This window comes from Pezoporus wallicus, unplaced genomic scaffold, assembly GCF_028554395.1.
Source record: "Pezoporus wallicus isolate ANWC-B61680 ecotype Strahan unplaced genomic scaffold, APGP_CSIRO_Pwel_v1 scaffold_7383, whole genome shotgun sequence".
NCBI classification, from domain to species: domain Eukaryota; kingdom Metazoa; phylum Chordata; class Aves; order Psittaciformes; family Psittacidae; genus Pezoporus; species Pezoporus wallicus.
Window position 1 is genome coordinate 166,836 of NW_026636323.1, and position 23,733 is coordinate 190,568.

At 43.2% G+C, this 23,733-nt stretch overlaps 1 protein-coding gene across 1 annotated transcript; it reads right to left on the minus strand.

Moving 5' to 3' along the window:
• Positions 1-831: 831 nt before the first annotated feature.
• Positions 832-23,270, minus strand: SMAD9 (SMAD family member 9). Its single transcript, XM_057399971.1, has 6 exons — positions 22,623-23,270; positions 16,812-17,069; positions 14,292-14,429; positions 12,295-12,516; positions 7,445-7,701; positions 832-2,671 (listed from the first exon to the last, which is right to left on the minus strand). Exons 1-6 carry the CDS (start codon positions 23,032-23,034, stop codon positions 2,528-2,530), a joined length of 1,431 nt encoding a protein of 476 aa, XP_057255954.1. The 5' UTR covers positions 23,035-23,270; the 3' UTR covers positions 832-2,527.
• Between the last annotated feature and the right edge of the window lie 463 nt (positions 23,271-23,733).

The window sequence follows — 23,733 nt, forward strand, 5'->3', positions numbered from 1 at the left end:
AAATGAATGATGCCCCACAGGAATCTGCTTCTCTTTACTGGCCATCCAATTTTCTGCGTTGGCAGGAAACTGCCAATGGCAGGAGCTGCCCAAGAGCAGATGCGCCTCAGAACATCTCCCTTTGCTATCTGTGAGGAAGATGACAATGCTAGGAATGTCTAAAAGCAACCCATCAGCTTCTGTCTGTACTAAGAGGGAAGGAGGTTTCAGCCTAAAAGGCAAGGAAGAATCTAGGATAAATGACAGAGCTAGATCCTAGACAGGAGAGGTGATTTTCTCTGTCCTTGGGTGCCAAGAAAGCAAAGGGATAAGCAACATGAAAAGCACAGAGAAGTTACAGGAGAAAAGGTGCAATAATATGCTTAAAAATGTATTACCAGTACTTCAGTATAGTGACACTGATGACAGAGGGAGCTGAGGAAAACATCGTTTTTCCTTACTGATCTCTTTCAAGTCTGCTAAATCATAAATGGCACACCTGGAATTTCTGTGTAACATTATTATGGGAATTCATTGCTGCAAGAGACTGGAAAGCTTTTCTATCTCACAGTGACACTGGTGATCTCAAATGGTGACAGAATAGGGTTCTTTGTATTTACAGATTTCCTATAAAACTTGCTATTACTGCTCAGACTCAATAATGTATCCTCTGTGCCCTACAAATTCGGCAGGCAGCTGAAGATTCATTAAATGAAGTAACTTTGCTAGTTTACTAATTCTTCTGCTCTGTTCATAATTACCACCGTAACAGGTATTACACAGCATCTAAAACATATGGGAAGTCTTTCTAGTGAATGATATTTCCTTTGCATTATGTGATTATATGATTTCAGGCATCCTCTTGTAATTATACAGTAAAATGTGTAGCACCAGATATTGTGTGAGAAGAAAAGAAACATTCTGTAAAACGTTTGTTTTGTTTTTTTTTTCCTCAGGATATTTCTGGTACGTTCTAAGGAGGAATAAGACTGGAGAAGTTATCGCTCTTTCTGACCCTTAAAGCAAAATAATTTTCAGTGAACTGTTATGCCTGGAAAGAAATAACCCTCTACCCCTTAAGCAAGGTAGTGAGGACCATCAAAACGTAATAAGAGTATCACCTGCCTCCTCAGAAAAAGTTACCAAGTGAACAGCATTTTGCAAGGCGGGCTCTGTGGATGCAGGTGAGGGCCATAGGTTTCCCTGCTTACAGAAGGACCATAAACCTTTTAAGAAAGGTTCTGCACATAGATTCACTCTTGGCTTGGTTGTGGCTTATACTACCATACCATCCTCTGCGGCGAGGCAAAAGTGCTGCAAATGCTGAAGCCTCTATCTAAGATGAGGAACCATCCATGGGGATGTGTGAAGTGACTGCCAGGGAAGCCCTCTCCATCAAACCTGAGCATTGCAGTCAGATCCTAAGGACTGGCCCAGCACTGGGGTGGAGATGGCTGACTCCCACCTCCTCTTCATTGCATCCTGAGCGTGGGGCTTCTTGTTCCCAGTACAGAGACTATCCCAAGATGAATGATACAGTAATTACTCAGTTCTTCGATGCACACTTCATTTCTCTTTTCTGAATCACAGTTCAAGTCCCTTTCAGACATACACTTGATATCAGCACAGTAGTCTAACTACAGACAGTCCTAACTTTAAAACAAGCTACATCAATACTGTATAATGGATAGGATTCAGTTTACATGCCGGAAACATATGCAAGTATGTACTTTGCAAAAAAGCACTGAAGTTAACTGGTTTTTAAACTTACAGGCATATATTTCAAATTTTCTTTTTCTTTTTTTTTTTCCTTAGAAGCTTGTTGCTTTTTGGTGCAGCAGTACCATACACTACTGTGTTAGAAGTATCAGACTACTTGGATGTGTCCAGAATGCTCCAGTAAAGCTCCAGTGCTGAACGCGTCCAGAGGCCCCTCTCTTCCTGCCAAATCCTACAGGAGACAGGGATACCCCGGAGCTCCTCAGAGGATCTGTTGTCCCATTGTGCTTTGCAGTAGGGAGACAGACTGGAATTGCAGTTTAGTCCTTCAGTTCACTGGATGAAAGTCATCTCTATGCATAAGTCCTGTGCACCACCTAAGGTCCTCTTTTAGACCTTAGGATGTAAAATGGATATGAATGGTGCAGAGATCTGACTTTGGTTGCCTGCAGAGGGGTGAATTTCACCTACTAGGAGCAGCTACAGCCAGGTTTCTGAATCTGCATGAAAGTGCTGACAATTTGCACCGTTTACTGGCTTGGCTGGGGAATGAAGATGCTCACAGGAAATGTTTGACACTTTTGCAGGAAATCTGGCTTATTTTGCACTAGAGAACAGATATGCTATACCTGAATTTCTAAACTTACTGTACTGGCATCGGAGTAACTAGAAACCACAAAATAGCATGGAAATAAAAAAAGGAGCATAGACTATGTATAGATATATTTACATCTACGTACATCTACATATAGAAGTTTCTGTTCACTGGAAATCCTATAAGCCACTGCCTGCAATAGCATCCATCCTAAGGGAATTCTAGAGATGATTCTTAAGAGACTGAGGAGATGGGGTTATGAGGTGAGCCCATCTGTGTCAGCACCTTATCCAGCCATTGCAATGGTCCATGCAGGTGGATCTCAATCCAACAGGGCGTGCTTGTAACATCTTGGCGATGATACTCTGCTCCCCAGCCCTATAAAAGCATCAAAGAACCAAAAGGTGAGATGTTTGGGTTTTTTGAAAACAGAAACATTAAATCACAACTGCAGTGCAGTTTAATCTAGCACAGCTACAGACAGGCCATCACCTAAGTTACCATGATTTAATGCCTTGTCCTAGGGATCATTTTCTCTAGAAACTTTTTAAGGTCACTGTTACCATAGTTACCAGGAACTCTACACTATTATGCTGTAATTTAATAATGCTATTAAATGAAAATGTTACACTTCCAGGTGCTGAAACACATAGCATGGAAAGGCCTGCTTCCAAGCTTAGGTCTCTGCAAACAGCCTATGGGGAATGGTCCCTGCTGTTCACACCCTGGAGACGTGCCCAGGAGAGTCTGCCAGACTGCTGTCTGGCATGAACGAAAAGCAGACCAGGCCCTGGCGTAACACTTTAATAAAAACTGGGAATGACCCTGGGAACTGCTTCATTTATTGGTAGAGATGCATCCTACAAGTCTGAGACTAGTTCTAGGTATTTTTCTGAACCTCTAGGAGTTCTAGGTATTTATCTGAACCTCTGGAAACTTCTGGCAAGGTTCCTATGTGCCGCACGTAACCTATGTGTAGATATTTTCCATAGTTCTTCTATCTGTGAAGGTGTCCTGGCCCATGGCAGGGGGTTTGGAGCTAGACGATCGTTAAGGTCCTTTTCAACCCAAACTATTCTCTGTCCTCTTTTCCCATGGGAAATGCCTCTTTTTCCAGCTGCCTGCTGTAGGAAGTCCTGCAGTAATTTCTCCAGCTCTTTTAGAAAGGTAAGGGATATGTAGTGTCTAGCAGAAGATAGGGTTGTGGTTCTGGCAGGGAGAAAAGAAAACGGGAAGTCCCTGTGCCTCAGGCAAGTACAGTGTCTGCTTGTGAAGTAGGCAGCCTGATTTCACAGCAACACAAGACATCCAAGTCACAGCCGAAAGTCTGGAAGCTCAACGGCTGTCGTCATCTCACTGCCAGAGCTGAACTTGGATTTCCATCGGGCAATATGCAAAACACGGTCCCACTGCAGGATGAGCCTCTTCATTTGTGGGCCACTGATCAGAGAGACTGAGCCTTACCTGCCATTAGGCTAGTCAGGGGGGGTGATATTCATGTCATGAAACAAGGACATGGAGGTCTGCCAAAGGTGCGTACATTGTAGAGCACAGAACAACTCAGAAAACTGAGGCTGGTAGAACCCATGTCTCTAGACAATCACCTGCAAAACTAGGATCAACACCAAAACTAGATGCCATAATAAGTAGTCTGGATAAAATCCATTGCTACTTCATGAAGGGGCAAGAAAGCAGAAGAGTAAGATATGGACCCACCAAAGCCCAAAGAGTACTTTTAATCAGGTGGCATTTTCTGACCTGCAGTGCATTATCAGGCTAGAAAGGGCCTGTGTTCCAGACACCTCAAATTAATGTTCTATACTTAGGGAATATTTGCATAAAATCCTTAAATCAGCCCGGCCAGACTTCTGAGGTTGTGAAGTCTGAAGCACTCAGCTGCAGGGAAAATACACGAGAAGTCAGTGCACCCCTGTGACTGGCAGGACAGAAAGTCCGGAGGAACGGAATGGCAGCCTGGAATCACAGCCTGCCCGGTTTGGAGAGCCAGGCAGTGCAGGCGGCTGGGCACCTCCCTGTGACTGGCAGGACAGAAAGTCCGGAGGAATGGAATGGCAGCCTGGAAGCACAGCCTGCCCGGTTTAGAGAGCCAGGCAGTGCAGGCGGCTGGGCACCTCCCTCTGCTGGCAGCTACAGGCAGGCAATCCCGGTGCCGGATGGAGCTCCGAGCAGCGGACATGCCAGCAGGGCAGCAGCCCTGTGACTCACTCTTGGGCTGCAGGTAGCCTCCTGCATGCCCGAGGCTGAAATGATCCCGGAGATGAAGCTCTTTCAATGAGGAAATAAAATGAGAACCACTTGCAAAGCTGTGGTGGTGTTTCACACAGATGGTGGGAAGAGGATACTGCTACCCCCACAGGGAGACCAGAAATGCCCCTGCTGGCACAGTGAAGATGAGCTAAGCAATCCTGCTGCTCCTGCCAGTCCTTCCCATCTCCAGGCCAGGCTCCAGCCACTGGGCTGCCTCATGCAGTGCAGCATGGCCAAGGCTGCTGGGTTGCCCTCTCAGCCCCAAGACCTGGGGAAATGTGGGAAGAAGGATGCTGGGTTCACACCTCACCTTAGAGAAACTTTGTGTTTCAGCTGCCTCATCTATGGAGAGGGGACAACACCCAGTGTATGGAAACTGCTGTCTGATATCACTGATGATAAACTCACATTTGCCTGAGGGCTGACCTCCTCCCAGCTGCTTCATGGGCACATGAAGATTATCAGAGAGGACAGGACCTTCATGTCCCTCTGTCCCATGTCCTGACTCCATAAGATGATACCGTCCTGGCAAGTTTCTCACATCTTGGTCCCTACTCATCCCTGCCTCCCAGCCAGTAGCTGAAGCATCAGTGGGGTAGGAGGCAAGGCTTGCCCTATGGGCTCTAGGTAACCAGCAGTGTCTGAATACGAATCAGAGGAGAGGCCCCAGGACTGTCGTTCACTTGGGGTCTCTTGGTGTGTGGCTCTGACAGAAAAACATGTGCCTCTTTGCACTGCATACCCAACACCCAGGGACATTCCTGTCCCCAGACTGAATACACACTGGGGCTCACACCTTAGGAGAGAAATAACTGGAGAAGACTGAGAACAGGAAAGAGTTTTTACAGGCCAGGAAGAAAACAAGATGAGATTTGCATAGTCATTTTCCAAAGGTCATGGGAAAAGGTTCCAAATGACTCCTTGCACTGGTTTTCTGGTGCCTCAGGCACTATAGTGGCTGCTATTGTTTAAAAAAAGCAAGGTGATAATATGGCAGCAACATTATTTAGTGCATCAACATCACCATTTCTGCTGCCATGCTGGGCATGGAGGCAGATAACATATCAAAGAGACTGCCCCTGAGTTGCTGATATAATGAAAATATTGTGTAACTGGCTACATTGCCTTTACAAACAACATGCCCATTCATGTCTCCCATTAAAGAAAATGCTGTTTGTTGGGTTTCTTGCTTTCTTTTTTCCTGTAACACTTGTGTGTGAACAAGATGTCAGTTCCTTCTCAAGAACAAAGTTGGTCACGGGCAGGAAGATTTTGGCTTGGACTCTTGGGAGAAGTTACAGAGCACTCTTAATGCTCTCATAGAGTTAAGGAAAGACATCCCCAAGGATGACTGGAAAGAATCAGACCAGAAAGCTGTGTGCAACTCAACTCATCTACTTTTAGAACATAAGGGAACAGGGCTCAAGCCTCAAGGCTTATCACAGTATCACAGTATGTTAGAGATTGGAAGGGACCTCGAAAGATCATCTAGTCCAATCCCCCTGCCGGAGCAGGAACACCTAGATAATGTTACACAGGAATGCATCCAGGCGGGTTTTGAATGTCTCCAGGGAAGGAGACTCCACAACCTCCCTGGGCAGCCTGTTCCAGTGTTCCGTCACCCTCACTGAGAAGAAGTTTCTTCTCAAGTTTAAGTGGAACCTCTTGTGTTCCAGTTTGTACCCATTACCCCTTGTCCTATCATTGTTTGCCACTGAGTAGAGCCTGGCTCCGTCCTCGTGACACTCCCCCTTTATATATTTATAGACACTGATAAGTCATATCTTAGATGTGAGTTCAATCAGCTTGATTCAATCATTTGTATAAAACCGCACCTGCAAGGCAAAGTGACATACTCAAGCCACTTCTTATGGGACCTAGCAGGACCAACTGGCTTCTAATGGCGCAGCTTCTCTAGTTTGCAGGCTGAACATCGCTGCCAGCTCTCCCCTACAGCACTATAGGAAATAAGTCTAGCACAGTTGTAAACAGCCTTGAAATACTCACCATTTCCTGGGTTTTAGATGCTACATCAGGCACCTAAGTAAATCCTAAGTGCCAAAAGGAGTTAAGATCTCATTTTGGTGAGAAGGCCATCCAAAAGATTTAAGAAACTCTTAAGACTGATAGATCACACACAAAGCAGACTTCAAAGTTCATATATGAAAGACACAAAACAAGTAATGGCCTAGGTGGTCTCCGGACTCTTCCAAATAACAGAAGGGAGGTCAGATTTTCTTTTGGGGGTTGTATTTTGCTTGCAAGAAGCCCTTCTGGTCCTGTGGCTGGCCAGAGTAAATGTCATGAGAAATTAAGACAATCTCTTGCCAGGGATGAGACAGGTGACAAAGAGTCACAATTCCCAGTAAACTCAGTGGGGGCTGAAGGAGAACCCAGTGTTTCTTGACTGAGACCATATTTACCTGTCTATAGCAATGGTGAGACTGTAAATTAGTCTAGAGACATAAGGACATTCTTTTCAGATCTATGGCTCTACCAAACTCTATTGCAAATCAGTAATAATAGCAGAGATCACAACTGCCTAAGGTACATGCTACATTTATATGTTGCTACGCCCCTTTAAGTTGAGGTTTTTATGCAAACAATGGGGGAACATCACCATGCAGTCTCTGCTTATTTTCCACAAAAGCAAGCTATGGAATACCTAGGTTTTGGAAACTAAAAAATTTCCAGGTTGACAACAAAAGCTATTCATTTTAAGCACCTAGAAGTTTAAAGCAGTAGTGGAAAACATGCAGTCTGAATTGCTTTTCACAAGTTGGGTGTCTAAATCCCCACTTGGGAAGGATTTTATGAGGTCTAGTTTTGCACCAAAGTGATGGGATTTGCCTTTCAGAAATGCAAGAAAGTAAGAATCCTTACTTTAACAAAGCTCATTCGAATAGTACACATCTTGGTCAGCTCATACACCACTTCGAAACCATGATTTACTGACTGGGCCAGCAGCTGGGCAAAAAGCTGGTTGTTGAAGATCTTGAGGCTGCAGCCACTGGGGATCTTGCAGACAGTGGCTGGGTGGAAACCATGCTGGTAGTTACAGTTACGGCTTTGCACAAAAATACTGCTGTCACTGACACATTCAGCATAAACTTCCCCACCAACGTAGTAAAGATGAACACCTTGAAAAAGAAGAAATAACCTGTATTGTTTCTCCATTGTTCACAGCACACTTTACACCAGCAAGTCTTTAACTATTTTACATAAAAGTCCAGGATCATTCCAGGCACTCAGTGTCTACACATTGCCTTTAAAAAGACAGTAAACTGTGTGCATATCCATGTAACTGTACAATGGACCCACCAACATTGAGAGGAAATAGTCATAAATGCTATTTTGAGGTATTGGTCTAGAAGAAAAAAGTCTTATCATATGATGTTTTTCTTTGTTTCTCAGTGGAAGGTTGGTTTACTTCTTTAACCCAACCGCACAGTATAACAAGGCACACACATACATACACACGTAAGTATCAAAGAATGGATCAAAACTGTAAGAGAAGTGACAAATCTGTTCTGCATTACACATCTAAATGTATTTTCACTGTTGAGCAGATGCAGGCTGACCAAGACCAATTTCATTGCACGCTAATTTTTTACTGCAGGATTCTATCTCATGCATGGTGTGTACTTAAAATAGCTTTTCTGCATTTTGCTTTATCCACCACATCAGAGCCAGGTATTTGCATTTACATGACGTGACTTACTCATCAGATCCTGTTCAAAGTGACCTTTAGCAAGAAGATGACAGATTTGATTCTGGACTTTCAGTGCCCAACTAAGTGACTAACTGAAACTAACTCTCATTTTTTTTCTGTGCCTTGGGGAAATGAAAATGGAAGCATTTCTATCCATCAAAGACTCTGGTCCCCCCAGAATGTCTGCATAGATGAAAATATACCTAAATTGAGAATTTATCTTAGCCTAATTCAGCAACTGTAAAGTTAGGGATCTTGCGTGAGCTAATTGTGCAGATGCCTTCCCTAGTTGACAGATGATGGGAAGCACTGTGACCAGATAATTCACTCAGTCCACTACAGAGCACAGGCTCACAGCCAGCTTGAACTGATGGAAGTCTGTGCAGGTGCTGAAAAGGCTCACTTGTTCCCTGCCCCTGCTGCTTCTTCCCACACCAGCTTTCATGCTGGCAGCAATGGCTGAGGATTGGGCAGCCATCCAGATTGGGGAACTGAACCAGCAAATAAACTTAAAAACAAACAAAACAAAACAAAAGAAGATTTATTTGGAGTAAGATCTTCATCACTGCAAGCGTGGCAATAGGGACACAGACTGCTTAAACATGTGCATGAAACCACACCCTGAAAGAGGACAAGTCATCCTGTGAAGATTCCTAGACACCCTTCCCATGGATAGATTAGATGAGACGCCCCCCTCCCATGGCCAAGAGAGGTGGGAGAGAATCTTTGTTCTCATAAAAACCACCACTACAGGAAAATAAAATCTTCCTCTATTCCCAGGTACAGCAGTCAAACCCTTACATACAAATGCACATGTTCACAGAGTCTCAGTGGCCTGCTTGCAGAGCTAGTGATAACTATGCTTTAATAATTTAGCTGTAATTAGTTTTATTCATTTGTCTTTCATACAAAAAAGACTGGTTACATATTCCCAACCTGTTCATCGTTCTGCGGTCATGACAGCAAGGGGCAGCAGCACATCCTTAGGACAAAACTGGCTTCTAAACGTAAGTGGGAAAGACTTGGGGAAAAGCAGGTTGAGTGGGAAAGGAATCTGGGAAAAATGCACTCTCCCATAGACTTCCAGGATGACTCAGATGGGAACCTTAAAGTCTGTCTTCAAGCCATCACTTGACTTTTACTTCTATGCACCCACGAGATCTCAAGTTAGATGTGAGTGGCAGGGGTGTGGCTTAGAGCACAGGCTAGTACGGCACTGGGAACACGGGTGAGATGACAGCTCATTAGACCAGCTGTCAGCTCCAGTCCAGCTGCACCAGGCATCGTGGGGAGTTGCACATTCTGACTGCTATTACTTGACTTATGGTCTCCTTTCCCTTCTGTGGAAGATGGATAAAAGGGGAGGACTGAAAACACAAAAGCCATAGCTGACCTTAATGGAGTCCATACCGCTTTCTGAAATCACAGAATCGTTAGGGCTGGAAAGGACTTCTGGAGATCATGTAGTCCAACCCCCCTGGCAAGGCAGGACCACCTAGAGCAGGTTACACAGGAACATGTCCAGGGGGTGTCTGAATGTCTCCAGAGAGGGAGACTCCACAACCTCCCTGGGCAGCCTGTTCCAGTGCTCTGCCATCTTCAACATAAAGACTGAGGACAGAGTGTAGGGAAAGAATAACGACATAAATATTCACTACATTTCAAATCTTCAGGTGTAGCTACCAATTTAGGGTGACCACACTTCTGGGTCCTAAGGTGAAAAGTTTTAAAGGCTGGATTTTTTGGAGTATCCTGAGTCACCCAACTTCTGAAAAAAAAAAGATGAATGCTTTCAAAGGCATTGCCCATAATGAGAAAAATTACAGTCACCTCTGAAAGCAGAGGCTACAATTTGCCTTTCCCGTGTGGACTTTTTAAAAGCAATAAAGCAGTAATGAAATGTCTGTGTGTATTTTCATTCTTCTGGTATTCATTCACCAGAGGCAAACACCCTTAAGGAAGCCAAACAGCTTAATACATGTTTGTAGAAGGCCAAATCAAGGGTCCATATGTTTAAATGGGATTTCATTGCTTTCTGCAGAAACTGAGAATTCACCAGTCTCCCAGCATCCACATCTTTTTGACTCTCTGATCAGAAGTCCCCTTTTTGTCCTTGAAGTCTGACTGCTGAAACAGGTCCAATTGCTAGTAGATGTTGCATTGTGTTCTGGATTATTTTCAGCTTTGATGTGGTATTTCCAGGAAACTGTTTCACGCTGATACACTAGATGACAATTCAATCACATATCCTTATCCTACTCAACTAATCTTGTTTACTCACTCTTTTTTCTACCCTGTTAACATGTGACAATTGTATCCATTTAAGCAGCTTTCATCTGTCTAGCATGCCTTTGAACTACACTGGGAGCTGTTCTGTGCTCTTCTGCAGGCCTGTACTGGTGCCACTTCTACTCCAGTTGGACATGTTTTTTTAAGATTTGCATAACCAGGGAAGAACAGTAAAATTAAGGATCTCTGATATACTAAGCTCCTCTCTGGGCAACCTGCCCCCTTCCCTTGGGCAGATTTCCTAGAGTAAGACTTTAAAGGACTTTTAATCAGTGAAGACAGATCTTCAGATTTGAATGGATGAGGACCATTAGCATTCACCTCATTTTCTTTCTGTTCTGTCTCTTCCTCTTTTGGGGCAGAAAGTCACAGGATGTAGCATCCTCAAATGACAGCTTTGACTGGGATCTTTTGTCAGTCTTCGTTTATGGCTGGGTTCAGCTTTGATCTACACCCCTCTGACAGCTTATATTGACAGAAAAGCTTTGCTTTATTTCTGAGTAAGTTAGAACTAGGTGTACAGCCCATTTCCACCCCTCACAACAAGCTACTATGAGACACTTGTAGCATCATACTGGCTTCACACAGTGCATCTGCAACACAAGTGGTTTCCTTTCCAGAGAAAAGAACAAAAACTAAGTATAGCATCTCCTGTGCTAGCCTACAGGTTCAGTGTTGTTTGCAAAAATTATGCCATGTTTGTCTCAGAGCTTCAATCACTCAACACTAAACTATCAAGAGCCAATTAAAATAGTGCTCTAGGCCTGGGAAATGAGGTGAGGTTGACAAGATAATAGGAGTGGAACAATTAGAGTCAATTAGTCCAGTGGGAAATCCATTCCCAGGCAGCTACTGGTGAGAGGCTGGGCTGGCAAGATAATGAGTCTAGACTGGATATACCAGAATGGGCAAAGCTCCATCTGCACAGAGAAGTGTCCCGTACAGGGTTTCTGACTCACTGCCACAAACAACAGTAAGTTCTGGGAGAATATCAGGCCCTACACAGCCCTACTGAGTTGTGATGGAGTGTGTGCAGCCACACACATCCAGCTGTGGTCTCTTTGTACCTGCCTCCAGTAGTATATGAGTATATACTACTATATACCAGTATATATAGTATATAGTATATAGTATATATACTATATACTCATATACTACTATATACCAGTAGTATATGAGTATACAGGGCATACACAGGGTATATGTACACCAGAAGTAGACCACACAAGAAGAACTGCTAAGACCTAGTTTTAACAGCAAGAAGTTGACAAGGCAGGGAATCAGACTGATAGGGAGCAAAAAGCTACAAAGGCAACTCCAGTAGAGTTTTTCAGCCAAGTAACTCAACTACTCTTTCATCCATCTCCTGTTGTTACTTGGTGGGAGGAGAACCAGACCTGAGGCACCAGCAATTATCCTTTTAGTGGCATGTCAATGGCAATATTCCCAGTTGCCAGAAGCTATAATAAATAAAATGAAAATACATACTGCTAAATTAGAACACACAACTATAAACAACATTTTTCTCTTTGCTGGCCAAGCTTTTGTAAGGAGCTACTCTGCTAATTGTTATCCAGTCAGGAAAGAATCAGATGCTTTTCTTCTATTTCAGAAGTAATCTCAGAGCTTTGGTTTTAAGACAAGCACATCTCACAAGTCAGCTGGGTTTGTTAACACAAATGCAGTTCTTTCAAGCTCTGAATATTCCTGAGAAGGAAGTATTTTCTCTTACCTTTTCCTATGTGTCTCCTGGTGTTCTCTATAGTTGAGTTGCGGTTTACATTTGAGAGCAGTCCCAGGCAGAACCTGTTTTTGTTATTTGAGGGATCTGTAAATCCATCTATGAGGATACTTCGAGACGAAGCTTGGAAAGTCTCCCCTACCCGGTTGTTGAGTTCATAATAGGCAACTGAGCACCAGTGTTGCGGTTCCTCATAGCAAACAGGCCGAAAGTCTGTAGGAAATAAAATTAATCAGCTGCTCAGGTCCCTATTATTTTTTAAACAATCAGTCTCTCTTTTCTTTCCTCCTTCTCTCCCTCTGCCCCATTCTCCCCCTCCCCAGCTCTTCATCTAAACAGTCACTTATCATGCTTTATCTCAACAGCAGCTTCTGCTTCTTAATTTTATGACTGAAGCCCCAAACATGCAAAGCACTGGTACACCAGCTTAACTCTAAGCCTTTGAGGAGTCCCACTTGTTCTTAAAAGTGATAATTCCACTGCATTAAATTAAGCACATGCAGACATTCCTTGCTGAACTGGAGCCTAATCTCTACACTGAAAATAGTAAGAGATATATCTGCTCTGCACACCAGCAGGAGCTAGGGATGACAGATGGGCTCAAATCAAGTCAAAACTGAGCTAAGCCTTCAGCCTAATACTAAACTCTGAAGTTCAGAAGTAATCAATCTTTCCTCCAAATTTTGCATGCTTTGGGGCATTCCACTTCCATGTGAGACCAGAAGCAGAAATGTCAGCAAGATCATTGCTTTTGGATCTTCCCCTGCATAGGTTTTCTAACTCAGAGACAGAAAAAGACTCAAAAATGTAACAGAATCTCTGAGCCACATTAGTCCTACAAGAGTTAGTGGGAAACCGTATCCTACCTGTCCAACACAGGCATGTGAGCCCCCCTGGCCCCAGAGCACCTCTAAGCACAACCTCTAACAAACGTCTAACTGATGCTCACTAGGGCAAAGATCAGGGATGATGAATTATGGTAAAGAGATTAAAGTATCTCATTAACTTATTTAAAAGTACTGATGCCTGATAACTAGTTATTATCTGCCCATTCTGTGTATTCATCTGTAATTAGCACTGTTACCCTCGTCATTCTTCAGCTCCAGTTCTGTTATACATGCATGTTCCTCACTGTTTCAGACAGCTGGCATTATTTTTTTAATGTGCATGTGTGTGCACGGTGTTCAGTCCTCACGCCACAAAGGACATCTGTTTAGCACTACAATATGCTGGACTACAAGAACAATGGTGATTTTTCCTTTGCAGTAGCAGGAAGCCAAAAGAAAACGTAGCTGAGAAACCCTTGCTGCTCTGTAGCAATGGGCTTTGAATGGTGGAGGCATGACCTGCCAGCACTAGTCTGGAAGTAACAGACCATGTTGGAGAGGTCATGAAGTCTCTTTGAGGGAAGCAAGGAAGATCCCAGACCCTTCTACTCTGATGACCCATGCCAGTAAAGCATTCTCATATGAGGACAAAGAGTTTGGCCATCCATAAAAATCTCTTTGTACTTCACTAGAACATGTCCTTTTCTAGCCAGCCAGTAATATAATATTAATACAAAGATGGTAGTAAGAAAGGTCCTAACCACAAGGCCTTAAAGTACTTGAAACCCAAAACTGAAGGTGATAAAGAAATCAGTTCTGATATTTATAGTGCTCTTGTGTTATACTGCCTCACTATCCTTGATTTGGTATCTTTGTCTTTACAACACTGATAACAGTGTTTGCTTTCATTAACAGCTTTCCAAATGTAATTGTTCATGAATGCAAATAAGGACTAAACTCTGCAACTTCACACATAATTCACTAAATTCTTGAATTCTTGAAACCTATTTTGCTGGCTCATGGGTGGGTCTAGTACACAGCAGGACAGCGAAACTCTCTGAAACCTATTATGACAGATCACTGAACCTTCTTGTTCAAATAAAAAATTATTTGCTTAACAGTTGTTTTATTTTTTTAAGAATAATACAAATGGTTACTTACTTTCAGCTTCTCCATCAGCAGATTTGCCTCCATTGGGCAAAGACAGCACTAGTTGACTTTCAGCTATTGCATCCATTGACCGCCCATTGTGGGTTCCTGGAGGTTCTCTTGCATGGTAAGGTGGAGGTGGAGTTTCCACTGTTAGAAAGAAGGAAAGAAAAGAAAGAAAAGACACCTAAATCAATACACTGGTAAATTCTCCCTGGCTTTTCCTAGTGAATACTTAACTTCTTCAGCATTGTTTAGCTCGGAAGGGCTGGAAACAGCACAGATCTGAACCTGACCTCTTTTCAGTCTCCAGATTAAGACCATTATACGTTCAGGGAGAATGGGAAGGCAGGCTGTCAAGATGGACATGCTGCACTTCAAAGAGAGGGGGACAGTCACAACTAGTGCATCAGGCCTAGACCAGTGTCTAGTCAATCAGTGACGTTCACTGTATAAGCACTATAGCATGTAGATTTATTCATTTGAACAGAAACTCAGTGGGCTTATGTGTAAAGTATAGCCATATACAAACTTGCAGGACTGAGGGTCTTTTTAAGGAGCATTTTTAACTTGGTTCCACATCATTGAAATTTCCTCTTGTGTTCAGGGTCTGTTGGCTGGCCCTCAAAACAGAGCAACTTCACCCAGAGTGGATAATTTGGACGGTCTCATAAGACAAATGTTGAAACTTCCAAGTAAGTACTGCGCAGGAATGTCATTCTATTTAAGCATTGTTCAGGATTTAGGCATTTCATACACGGTATGATATTTCTAACATATAAGATGGCATAATCCTCCCACAGAAAATGCAACAGGCTAATCCACTAAAACAGAATCAAGAAGGAGTGGAAAAGAGTACAAGTCAGAGAAAGGAATATACTGTGGTCATACAGGTATTTTGAATGCCTACACCTAAGTCAGTAACCATACGCTTTCTTTATACTCACCAAAGAAAAAGAGGCACCTGTAGACATGGTGCATCTCAGCTACTTTAGACATATACCTTAAGATGTAATGCATCTTGTTCTAGGAGTGCTTGTTTTTCTCCACTTACCACAGAGAGAGTATAAACAATTGCATGAGATGTAGAAATGTGCACTGTTGACTTGGTCAAACCAAGCCCACTCAAGGTTCTTGATGTAACTCCAGTTTGCATTAGATAGTCTTCCATCCCTGATTGTTACACAGGCAAATTATGTTTATCAGCATGCCGTGTGCTGCGATACACTGAAGCTCAGGTTGAGCCACTTCCATTTTTAAGTAACTTCGCAAGGTCCCAAGTTCAGTTAAATGCGCTAGTCAGTCATTACATAGTTGGAATGGGCCTGATATACCTGTCAGGACCAGCTCCACTTAATCCAGCTTGATTACACAAAAGAGAAGAAAAGATGGGAGAAGACAAACAAGTCCTACTACTTGAGGAAAAGCTTCAGTGTTGCTAAACATGATTTAATCTGAAGTACAGACCTAGAGAAGAAATGAATGACAGTCCTTTCAATGAATGGAGAGGGAAGGAAAAACACTTTCAACACATCAGACTGTGTTGAAATTGTCCAGCTTAAAAGACAGTTCAAATACTAAAAACACCTTGTAAAAATAAACACCTTTATTTCTTACACTTAAAATCAAAATAGGCATATCACTAAGGACATGAATGTAAATGCTTTGTAGTCGAGACATTAAAACATTAGGCTACAAAATTCTGACCTGAATTCATCTTTGTGAAAAAGCTTAGATGATTGATTGAAACTATTTCAGAGTTACAACAAAGTGCAGAAGTGAATCTTAACTATGTTTTGATATTAAAGCCAGATCTCAGCTGTGTACATGACACCTTCTTGGTTTATTTAACAGCAAAAGCATAGTCAAATGTCAGGTAATTAGAGCAGTACTAAGTAAGGAGTTAACAATGAAAACAATCTGAGTGACATAATCCTGATGACCTCAGAACTGTGGAGATAATGAAACACATTCCAAAATTACAGGAATTTGCCTGGTGGCTTCAGCAAGTGTTGATCCTGATTGTTAAACACCTTAATTTCCTGTATAAGTTTATACAGTCAGTGGGATCACCATACATTAAAAATATTTCTACATACCAATTTCCTGATTTTATTCTGTCTTCCTTGATGGAGTTTCTAAAGGTCCCTAGCTTGACAATCCTTATTAGAGGTGCCTAACGTAGGTCTTGCAAGTGTTCTTTTCCATGGACTGTATCAGAAGCTTGCATGGCCAGCTTTAGGCACAAGGTAGCCTGGCACACATGGTCCTCTCCTCAAATTTCCCCTCACAGTAATCACGAAATCACATCCACTGGGATGACCACAACACTTAGCCCCTTAAGCACCACCCAGAAGGACTAGGAACCAGTATTAAGAGACAGTCAGAAGAAATCACATTCCAAATCCATCCTGTCCAACAGTTCAGTCTTAGCTACAGCTATAGGGGAAGCACACAGAATTGGCACCTGACTCCAGGCCACTGCAAGAAACTCAGCTGCCTCAGTCAGGATGTCTGAAAGCTCATTCTTACCTGTGAGCTGATAGGGACTTCCTGGTCCAGAAGAGCTTCCTGGTGAGTTGGGATAGCTGATGCTGTTAGGCGACTGAGAGAACATGTGGCTGGGTGATGATGGAAAAGGAGTGCATGGAGGATGCTGGAAAGAATCAGGATAGGTGGCATTGTGCGGCATCAGCGGCTCACTGTGCAGAGAAGTGTTTCGAAACTTGGCAAGGAGGCTGAGGTGAGGGTTAAACTCGCTGTGTCTTGGAACAAGTACAGGAGGTAGGACTGAAAATAAAAACGAGAACAAAAAGAAAAAAATCTGGTTAAAATTGCACTCTTGGAAGTACATCACTGTAAGTTAAAAAGAGGAATATTCTATGCTGCCCAAATATTGCTGTCTAGGTACAAGTCACCGAAGGGCAACAAACCTCTCCAAAACCAAGAATCAAAAGCAGATTCTTGGACCTTTTTTCCCAGATTTGCAGCCAGTTGCAGTAATTCCATATGCAAAATATAGACTCACTTCTGATTTGAGCAAGGTACCATGATATTCACAGGTAGGGCATGCACACACAGTCCTCTTTCAGAAATGCAAGTGGCACATTTCTCTTTCTCAGTTACCTGTTCCTTCTGTCCTGAGAGACTGAGCATGTCAGGAGTTTGCTAAATACTACCACCAAAACCACAGCCAAGTTTAATAACAATTAACAGTGCCCTGCAATACACTGTATATTTTACTACCAGTGTGTTTCACAGATGGGCAAAGGAAGCATAGACCTGGAGCTAGACATCTAATTTAAAACTTCTTCAGGTACTTGGAAAGGCTGCCAGCCAGATAGTGGGATCTTTAAAAGGAAATGTAAATGGCAATTGAAATATTGCAGCAGTACTAATTTAGTTGTTCCAATATAGTTAGAAAAGATCTAGCATGAGGAGGCAAATGTCAGTGGTTGGTAGTTAAGACATGAAAAACACAGGTCAGAAAACTGAAATAGAAATTAATACATGTAAACTTTGGTCTAATAGAAGATATCGCCTCTCTTCATAAACTCTCTTCACTTATATCTCGTGCCATCAGTGCTGTTAACAGCATTGTTGCACTGAGGAACCTAAGGTTGACCCAAATAATTTTGGATACTGACAGATGAGAGAGGGGAATTTGAGTCAAAACATTTTAGGAAACCCGACTAGTGAGTTACCTATGAAGATGCAGCCCCTAGGCTGGAACACAAAGAGGCTTGCCACTCCAAGATTTCTCTATTAGTTACTAACTCACATAATGCCTAATTATCTTAGTTAAGGCCTTAAATGTAGGTAGGGGGAATTAATCCCCAGTTGCTATTGTACATATCTAAAAGACACCTGAGAAGGAGGCAATTTGAGTTATTGTGACAAGGATGAATTGTCCCAACACCAGGAACAATTCAGAAGGCTTGGGTTGATTGACTTCATGTACAGAGTTCCTCTGGCCAAAACCCCAGCAGCACATTATCTTTCAGTCTTATCCTTACTAGCTTATGGAAACAAACAGCAGTGTGTGCTCTAGGTTATAAATGCTGTCAGAAATATATGGTTTGAAAGCGTTTTAACATACTGTTTGGTCCCAAAAGCTCTGTCTAGGTAGGTTAGCTAACATCTTTTAATTACAGCAAACTCTCATTTATCCTACATAATGAAAGAGTGGTCTAATTGCTACAAAGCAAATAATGTACAGATAATGCAAAACATGTGCATGAGAAGAGGCTGTAGGAACACCCTCATTGGAGTGCACCCTCAGCGCACACTGACTGCTCAGAGCTGGGGCAGTTTAAGCTGGAGGAGGACCAGTGCCTGGTACCAACAGGAGGTTTACAACCTCTTGTTTGATGTAGCACTATGCTGCAGCTGGGGCAGGGTTAAATCCTGCTCCTGCCTACCCACTGGCATATCCCATTTGGGAATTTGCAAGTCACTCATGAATTGAAGAACTGAGTCCTAAAAATATACAAAAGATTGGACTGATGACAGGGGTTCACTGCAAAAGTTATCTTCTTACCTGTCTGGAAATACAGGCACTGGGATACCTGTTAAGAGACTACATGTAGACCTTTATCCAGCCCAATACATTTCTAATTAGCTTCTGGCCAGCACAGCGGTGGTGCTCTGGAGACTACTTTCTTTGCTTCTGCCTCTGATATGCCCCTACCTGTGGAATGAAGAATTGCTGCCATCCTTTTAATTCCTTTGGTAGAGAAAGGTATTTCTGCTTTTTTATTGCTTCTTTAGCTTTTTGGATTTCCTAGACTCTCCAGGTAGGACTCACATGTATTCACACATGAGATGAACTGCCCAGTCCTCCATGGATCTCTTCATAGCCAATGGAGAGAAACAGACTTTTACTGCTCAGTTAATCTGCTCTATATTGGGACAAGACAGCTACCACCACTGCAGATGTGGTTTTTGTGAGCTGGATCCCTCCCATCCCACGCTCCTGTGAGCAGCTCCAGGCTGTGAGCTGCTGCTTCTGGAGTTTTCCTCTGCTACTCCACAAAACTGGTATGATGCTTGCCAGACCAGCTGCTGCTCAGCCAGCTCTGACCAGCAGCCTTAGAAACAGGGAACTGGTGATCCCTTTGCACTCAGCAGAGGTGCTGTGCATGGGATAGCTGTGCTACAGCAATGCTGTGCAGCACTGTGAGGTTGGCACCCCGCTGTGGGTACCACAGCTAAGGAAGTGGCTTTCCTCAGCCATGTGAGAACTCAATGCAACTTCTCTAAATACAAGCTGAGAATCTGAATGTGTGAACAGCACTTGTCAGGGAAAGCCTTTGACGTGCCCTGAGTGAGTCAGCAAGAGGAATTTTCAAGCTTTGAACTTCTTCCCAGTTCTGACCAGGGTAGTCTTAATTTCTGCTCTCCTGTACAGTTTTTGCCACCAATCTTTCCAGTGACTGCTCTGTGGCTGCCTAGAGGGCTAAAGCCTCTGCAGTGGGTAAGAAATTCAGATATTTTCTTGTTTGTGGATAAAAATTCCCCCGAGGGCCTTGTTCTCTTTGTTCTTTTGGTAACAGATGTCACCTTCCAGGGCTCACCACTCTGAAGGAAGTGTGACCAGAGGCACGAAACTGAGTGACTGAGTGCACTGGGACCTGCTTGTCCTCACAATTTAACTGTGTTGTGTCCACTCAGTGGGGACCTTTTTTTCTACTTGCTATTCTCCATAGAGAGCCAGGGTTGGATGCTTCCTTCTATGCATGCTCAAGTGTTGATAATCTTTGTTCAATTGAAGGTAAATACTGTCATGTCTCAAGTCCTGCCACTGCCTTTCTTGCACCAGACTTTCTCCAATTCCCTTTAGTTGCAACAGTTCTTGCTGGAAACCTAGCTATGCCCAAAGCCTGTGACATAAGAACATGTCCAGGAGAGTTTTGAATGTCTCCAGAAAGAATGTCTCCACAACCTCCCTGGGCAGCCTGTTCCAGTGCTCTGCCATCCTCAGTGTGAAGTTCTTCCTCATGTTGAAGTGAAACTTCTTGTGTCCTAGTTTATGGCCACTGCTCCTTGTCCTGTGCTGGGCACCACTAAAAAGAGTCTGGCACCATCCTCCCGGCATCCACCTTTGATATTTATATGCATTAATGAGATCCCCTTTCAGACTTCTCTTTTCTAAACAGGCCCTAGATCCTAGCCTTTTCTGTGGTGATTTCACTGCTGCCACTTTCTCCCCAAGCTCATTTCTTCTCCTGTCTCACCACCACGTCTTTGCAGCACAGCTTCTAACTGCCTCTGGCCTGGAGCTGCAATACTGACATTTGCAGTGGTGTAAGTTATCTCTCCTGCTGCTGCTCCAGCACACCTGAATAGGTTGTGCTTTCTTGCTGTACCTCATCTTTAGTAGGAAGGTGAGCTTCAGCTTCTAAGCTGTCCCCATAAGAGCAGTTGGGGTGAATACAACAGCCCAAGAACAGTCTCAGGGTCCTATGGACAACTGGCACAGCACAGCTTGCATCCTCGCAGCTGTGCTCTCTTTCACCTCCAAAAAAAAAGGTGGTCACATCCAAAGTACCCAAAGTCTCCTTTGGGTGAACCCCTGTGCCCTGAGAACTGCTAGTACATGTGAGTCCATATGGGTTAAAGCTGTGCCTGGGACCACACCAACAATTCAGCAATACTCAGACCTGCACCTTGGTCCCATCTCATTTACTACTAGAGATATAGCTGTCTGTAGCACAGACAAATGACAGAGACATGCTCACAGCTGAAACCTTCTGAGTTTCAGGGTCACAACAACAAGCTTTGGCAGCCATTTAGTGCCTGCTGGATTATCCCAGTACTAGCATTTGTTAGTTGTCACTGAACAGATCAGAAGGCCAGGGTTGAAAACAGCCCTGCACAGTGCTGTCAGCTACTGTGCTGAGGAATCTCCATTAACAACACTGGAATTATAGCCTTCAAAGAGAAAGATACACAAAATGAGGTATTTTATGTGCATCTTTTCTTAGATTTTTTAAGAGTTTATTTTAGCAAGGCAGGAGATCAGCTTTTTCCACTGAAAACTGTTGACAACTCACTGCAGCTGCAAATTTTTAGTTGTGACAATGTTTACAGCAGTTCAGATACAACTTCAAAATGACAGCTCTACTGCCATGGAGGGACTATCAGAAAAAGGAGTAGCCCGTGTTGTTGAACAAATGTTAACAAATGTCCTTCCCTTATTTCATATGTGTGAAAAGAAACATCCCACAGTTCACTTATCTGCTCCTAATGTCACCTCAGAGTAAAGTTCATGCCAGACTAAGAATAATCACAGAATAATAAGTATACACTTACCAACCATATCCATTAGTAAATTAAATTACTGTGATTTTTGGCAGCAAGGGTGACTTAGGTTAGACATTAGAAATCATTCTGGACTGTAAGGATAGCAAAGCAATAGATTCACTTGCCTGGCGAGGTTGTGGAGCTTCTACCACATGGGATTTTAGAGCTCATTAGGAAAAGATCTGTCAGGAATGTACCTGGTAATTAGTTTTGGTTTGGGAGTAGGGACAGAGGAGAAGAGGATGATTGCTCAAGATCTCTGCCAGCCTGCTTTCCAATATCCCTATAGAAGTTAACACTAAACACCATTATTTTTTAATAGCTGTTTCACTGACACAAAGCCCAGTTAAATGACCCTTCAAGTGAGGTCGTAAGTTTTCAGTGCTGACCATGTCCAATCTAAAGAGGTTCATCGGTGGAAAAATTCAAAGTTTTATGTGAACTTGGGGCATTTCACACAAACTACACATTTAGGTAAGTAAATCCCACTGAAGGCAGGCCACCAGGCATTTTAGGAAGAATCAACTGATCTGGTTTCATATCCACGCAAAATAAGTCATTTTACTGCAACTGTAATATTTAAAGAGAGAGATAGTGATACATTTTTCATGTGGATTAATGAGTCGATTGCTGGGTTTCAAACAATGAGACATAAATCTAGCTAGGATGCTAAATCTAACCCACAATTCATGCAAGCGGACACCAGTTTGCAGGGGGAGGACTCAGAGGGCAGCCAGCACCTGGGTCCATGGAAAAGAACCTTTCAGCACCCTGGACAAGATCCAGGCGTCCTCGGGGGTCCAACTGGATACCGACCCGCTGGGCAAGGTGCTCTTTACTCCCCACTTACTTGTGACTGCCACAGCTGTGATGGTAAAGGTAACCACCAGGCAGGTAAAGACCCAGGGTCCTTCAATCAAATGGAACCTGACTTTTCAGATTTCACAGCACAACTCAATAGGATGCACAAAGACTAGACCTGCTGCCAGTGTGAGAGCTAATAGAGAGATGTGAATCATCTGCAGATGATATAATTACCTGGGGTTTCCACCCGCCGGTAATGGTAGGGGTTAATGCACACTTCTTTCTGTTTTGAGCCAAATGGGAACTCACAACATTCCAGTGGTTTCAGCTCATGGTGAGATTGTAAATCAGGCCAGCGCCACACTCTGCAGTATATAACGTGGGGAAGACCCTTGCGGTGAGACACCTGCAGCCGACCATCCAAGGAACGTGGGATCGTGACACATTTACTGGGCTGACCAGGGCAGCTCAGAGCCCTTTCCAGTTCTTCCATGGCACCTTTTTTCTTCTTTAACTTCTTCACCAAGGAATCAACAGCTTTTTCTGCCCACTTTTCCTCTTCATCTCCTTGTTTCCAGCCCAGCAGCCTTTTCACTGCAGGGCTGGTAAAGGAGAACAAGGAACTGATAGGGGTGCTGGAGTGCATAAGAATCAGAGATTACACACGAGCGTCAACGGAAGCACAAATTGCTCTCTCGCCTTGCAAGGCTTGCACAGAGTTTCCACAATATTGAGATGGATGCTTCCTTCACAGAAAGGTTCTTCCACACATACGTTTTTGTAGTCTCAGGCACTGGTTACAAGTAGTCCACGAGGGTGGGTCTCAGAACTTTCCAAACATTAAGATACTCTGATGAAGCCTGGAATAGCAACACAACACATAGTTAGGCCTCACACACCTCTTTAATTGTTCCTTCAATAAAATCTTTTGAAAGAGGAATTCTTCATAACGTATTTAATTTTCATAGAATCATAGAACAGTTAGGGTTGGAAAGGACCTTAAGATCATTTAGTTCCAACCCCCCTGCCATGGGCAGGGACACCTCACACTAAACCATGTCAACCAAGACTCTGTCCAACCTCACCTTTCAATGGTTTTATGTTTGTTTTTGCTGTTTATTTTGGGTCCAAGCCTTTCCTCCCCATTACCCTCCACACTCATTTTAGAGTTGGACCTTGGAAAGCAGTCACTTCAATTTGTGTTTAGAGTTTAATGCACTAGGGAAATTACTGCAGGGTTGGGGTTATATTTACTATTAAAAAAGTACCTTTATTTTTTTTAAATGCTGGTAGCTGTAGGTTCGGCTCAAGCATCCTCTACAAAATTACATCTGTAAAATCAAAT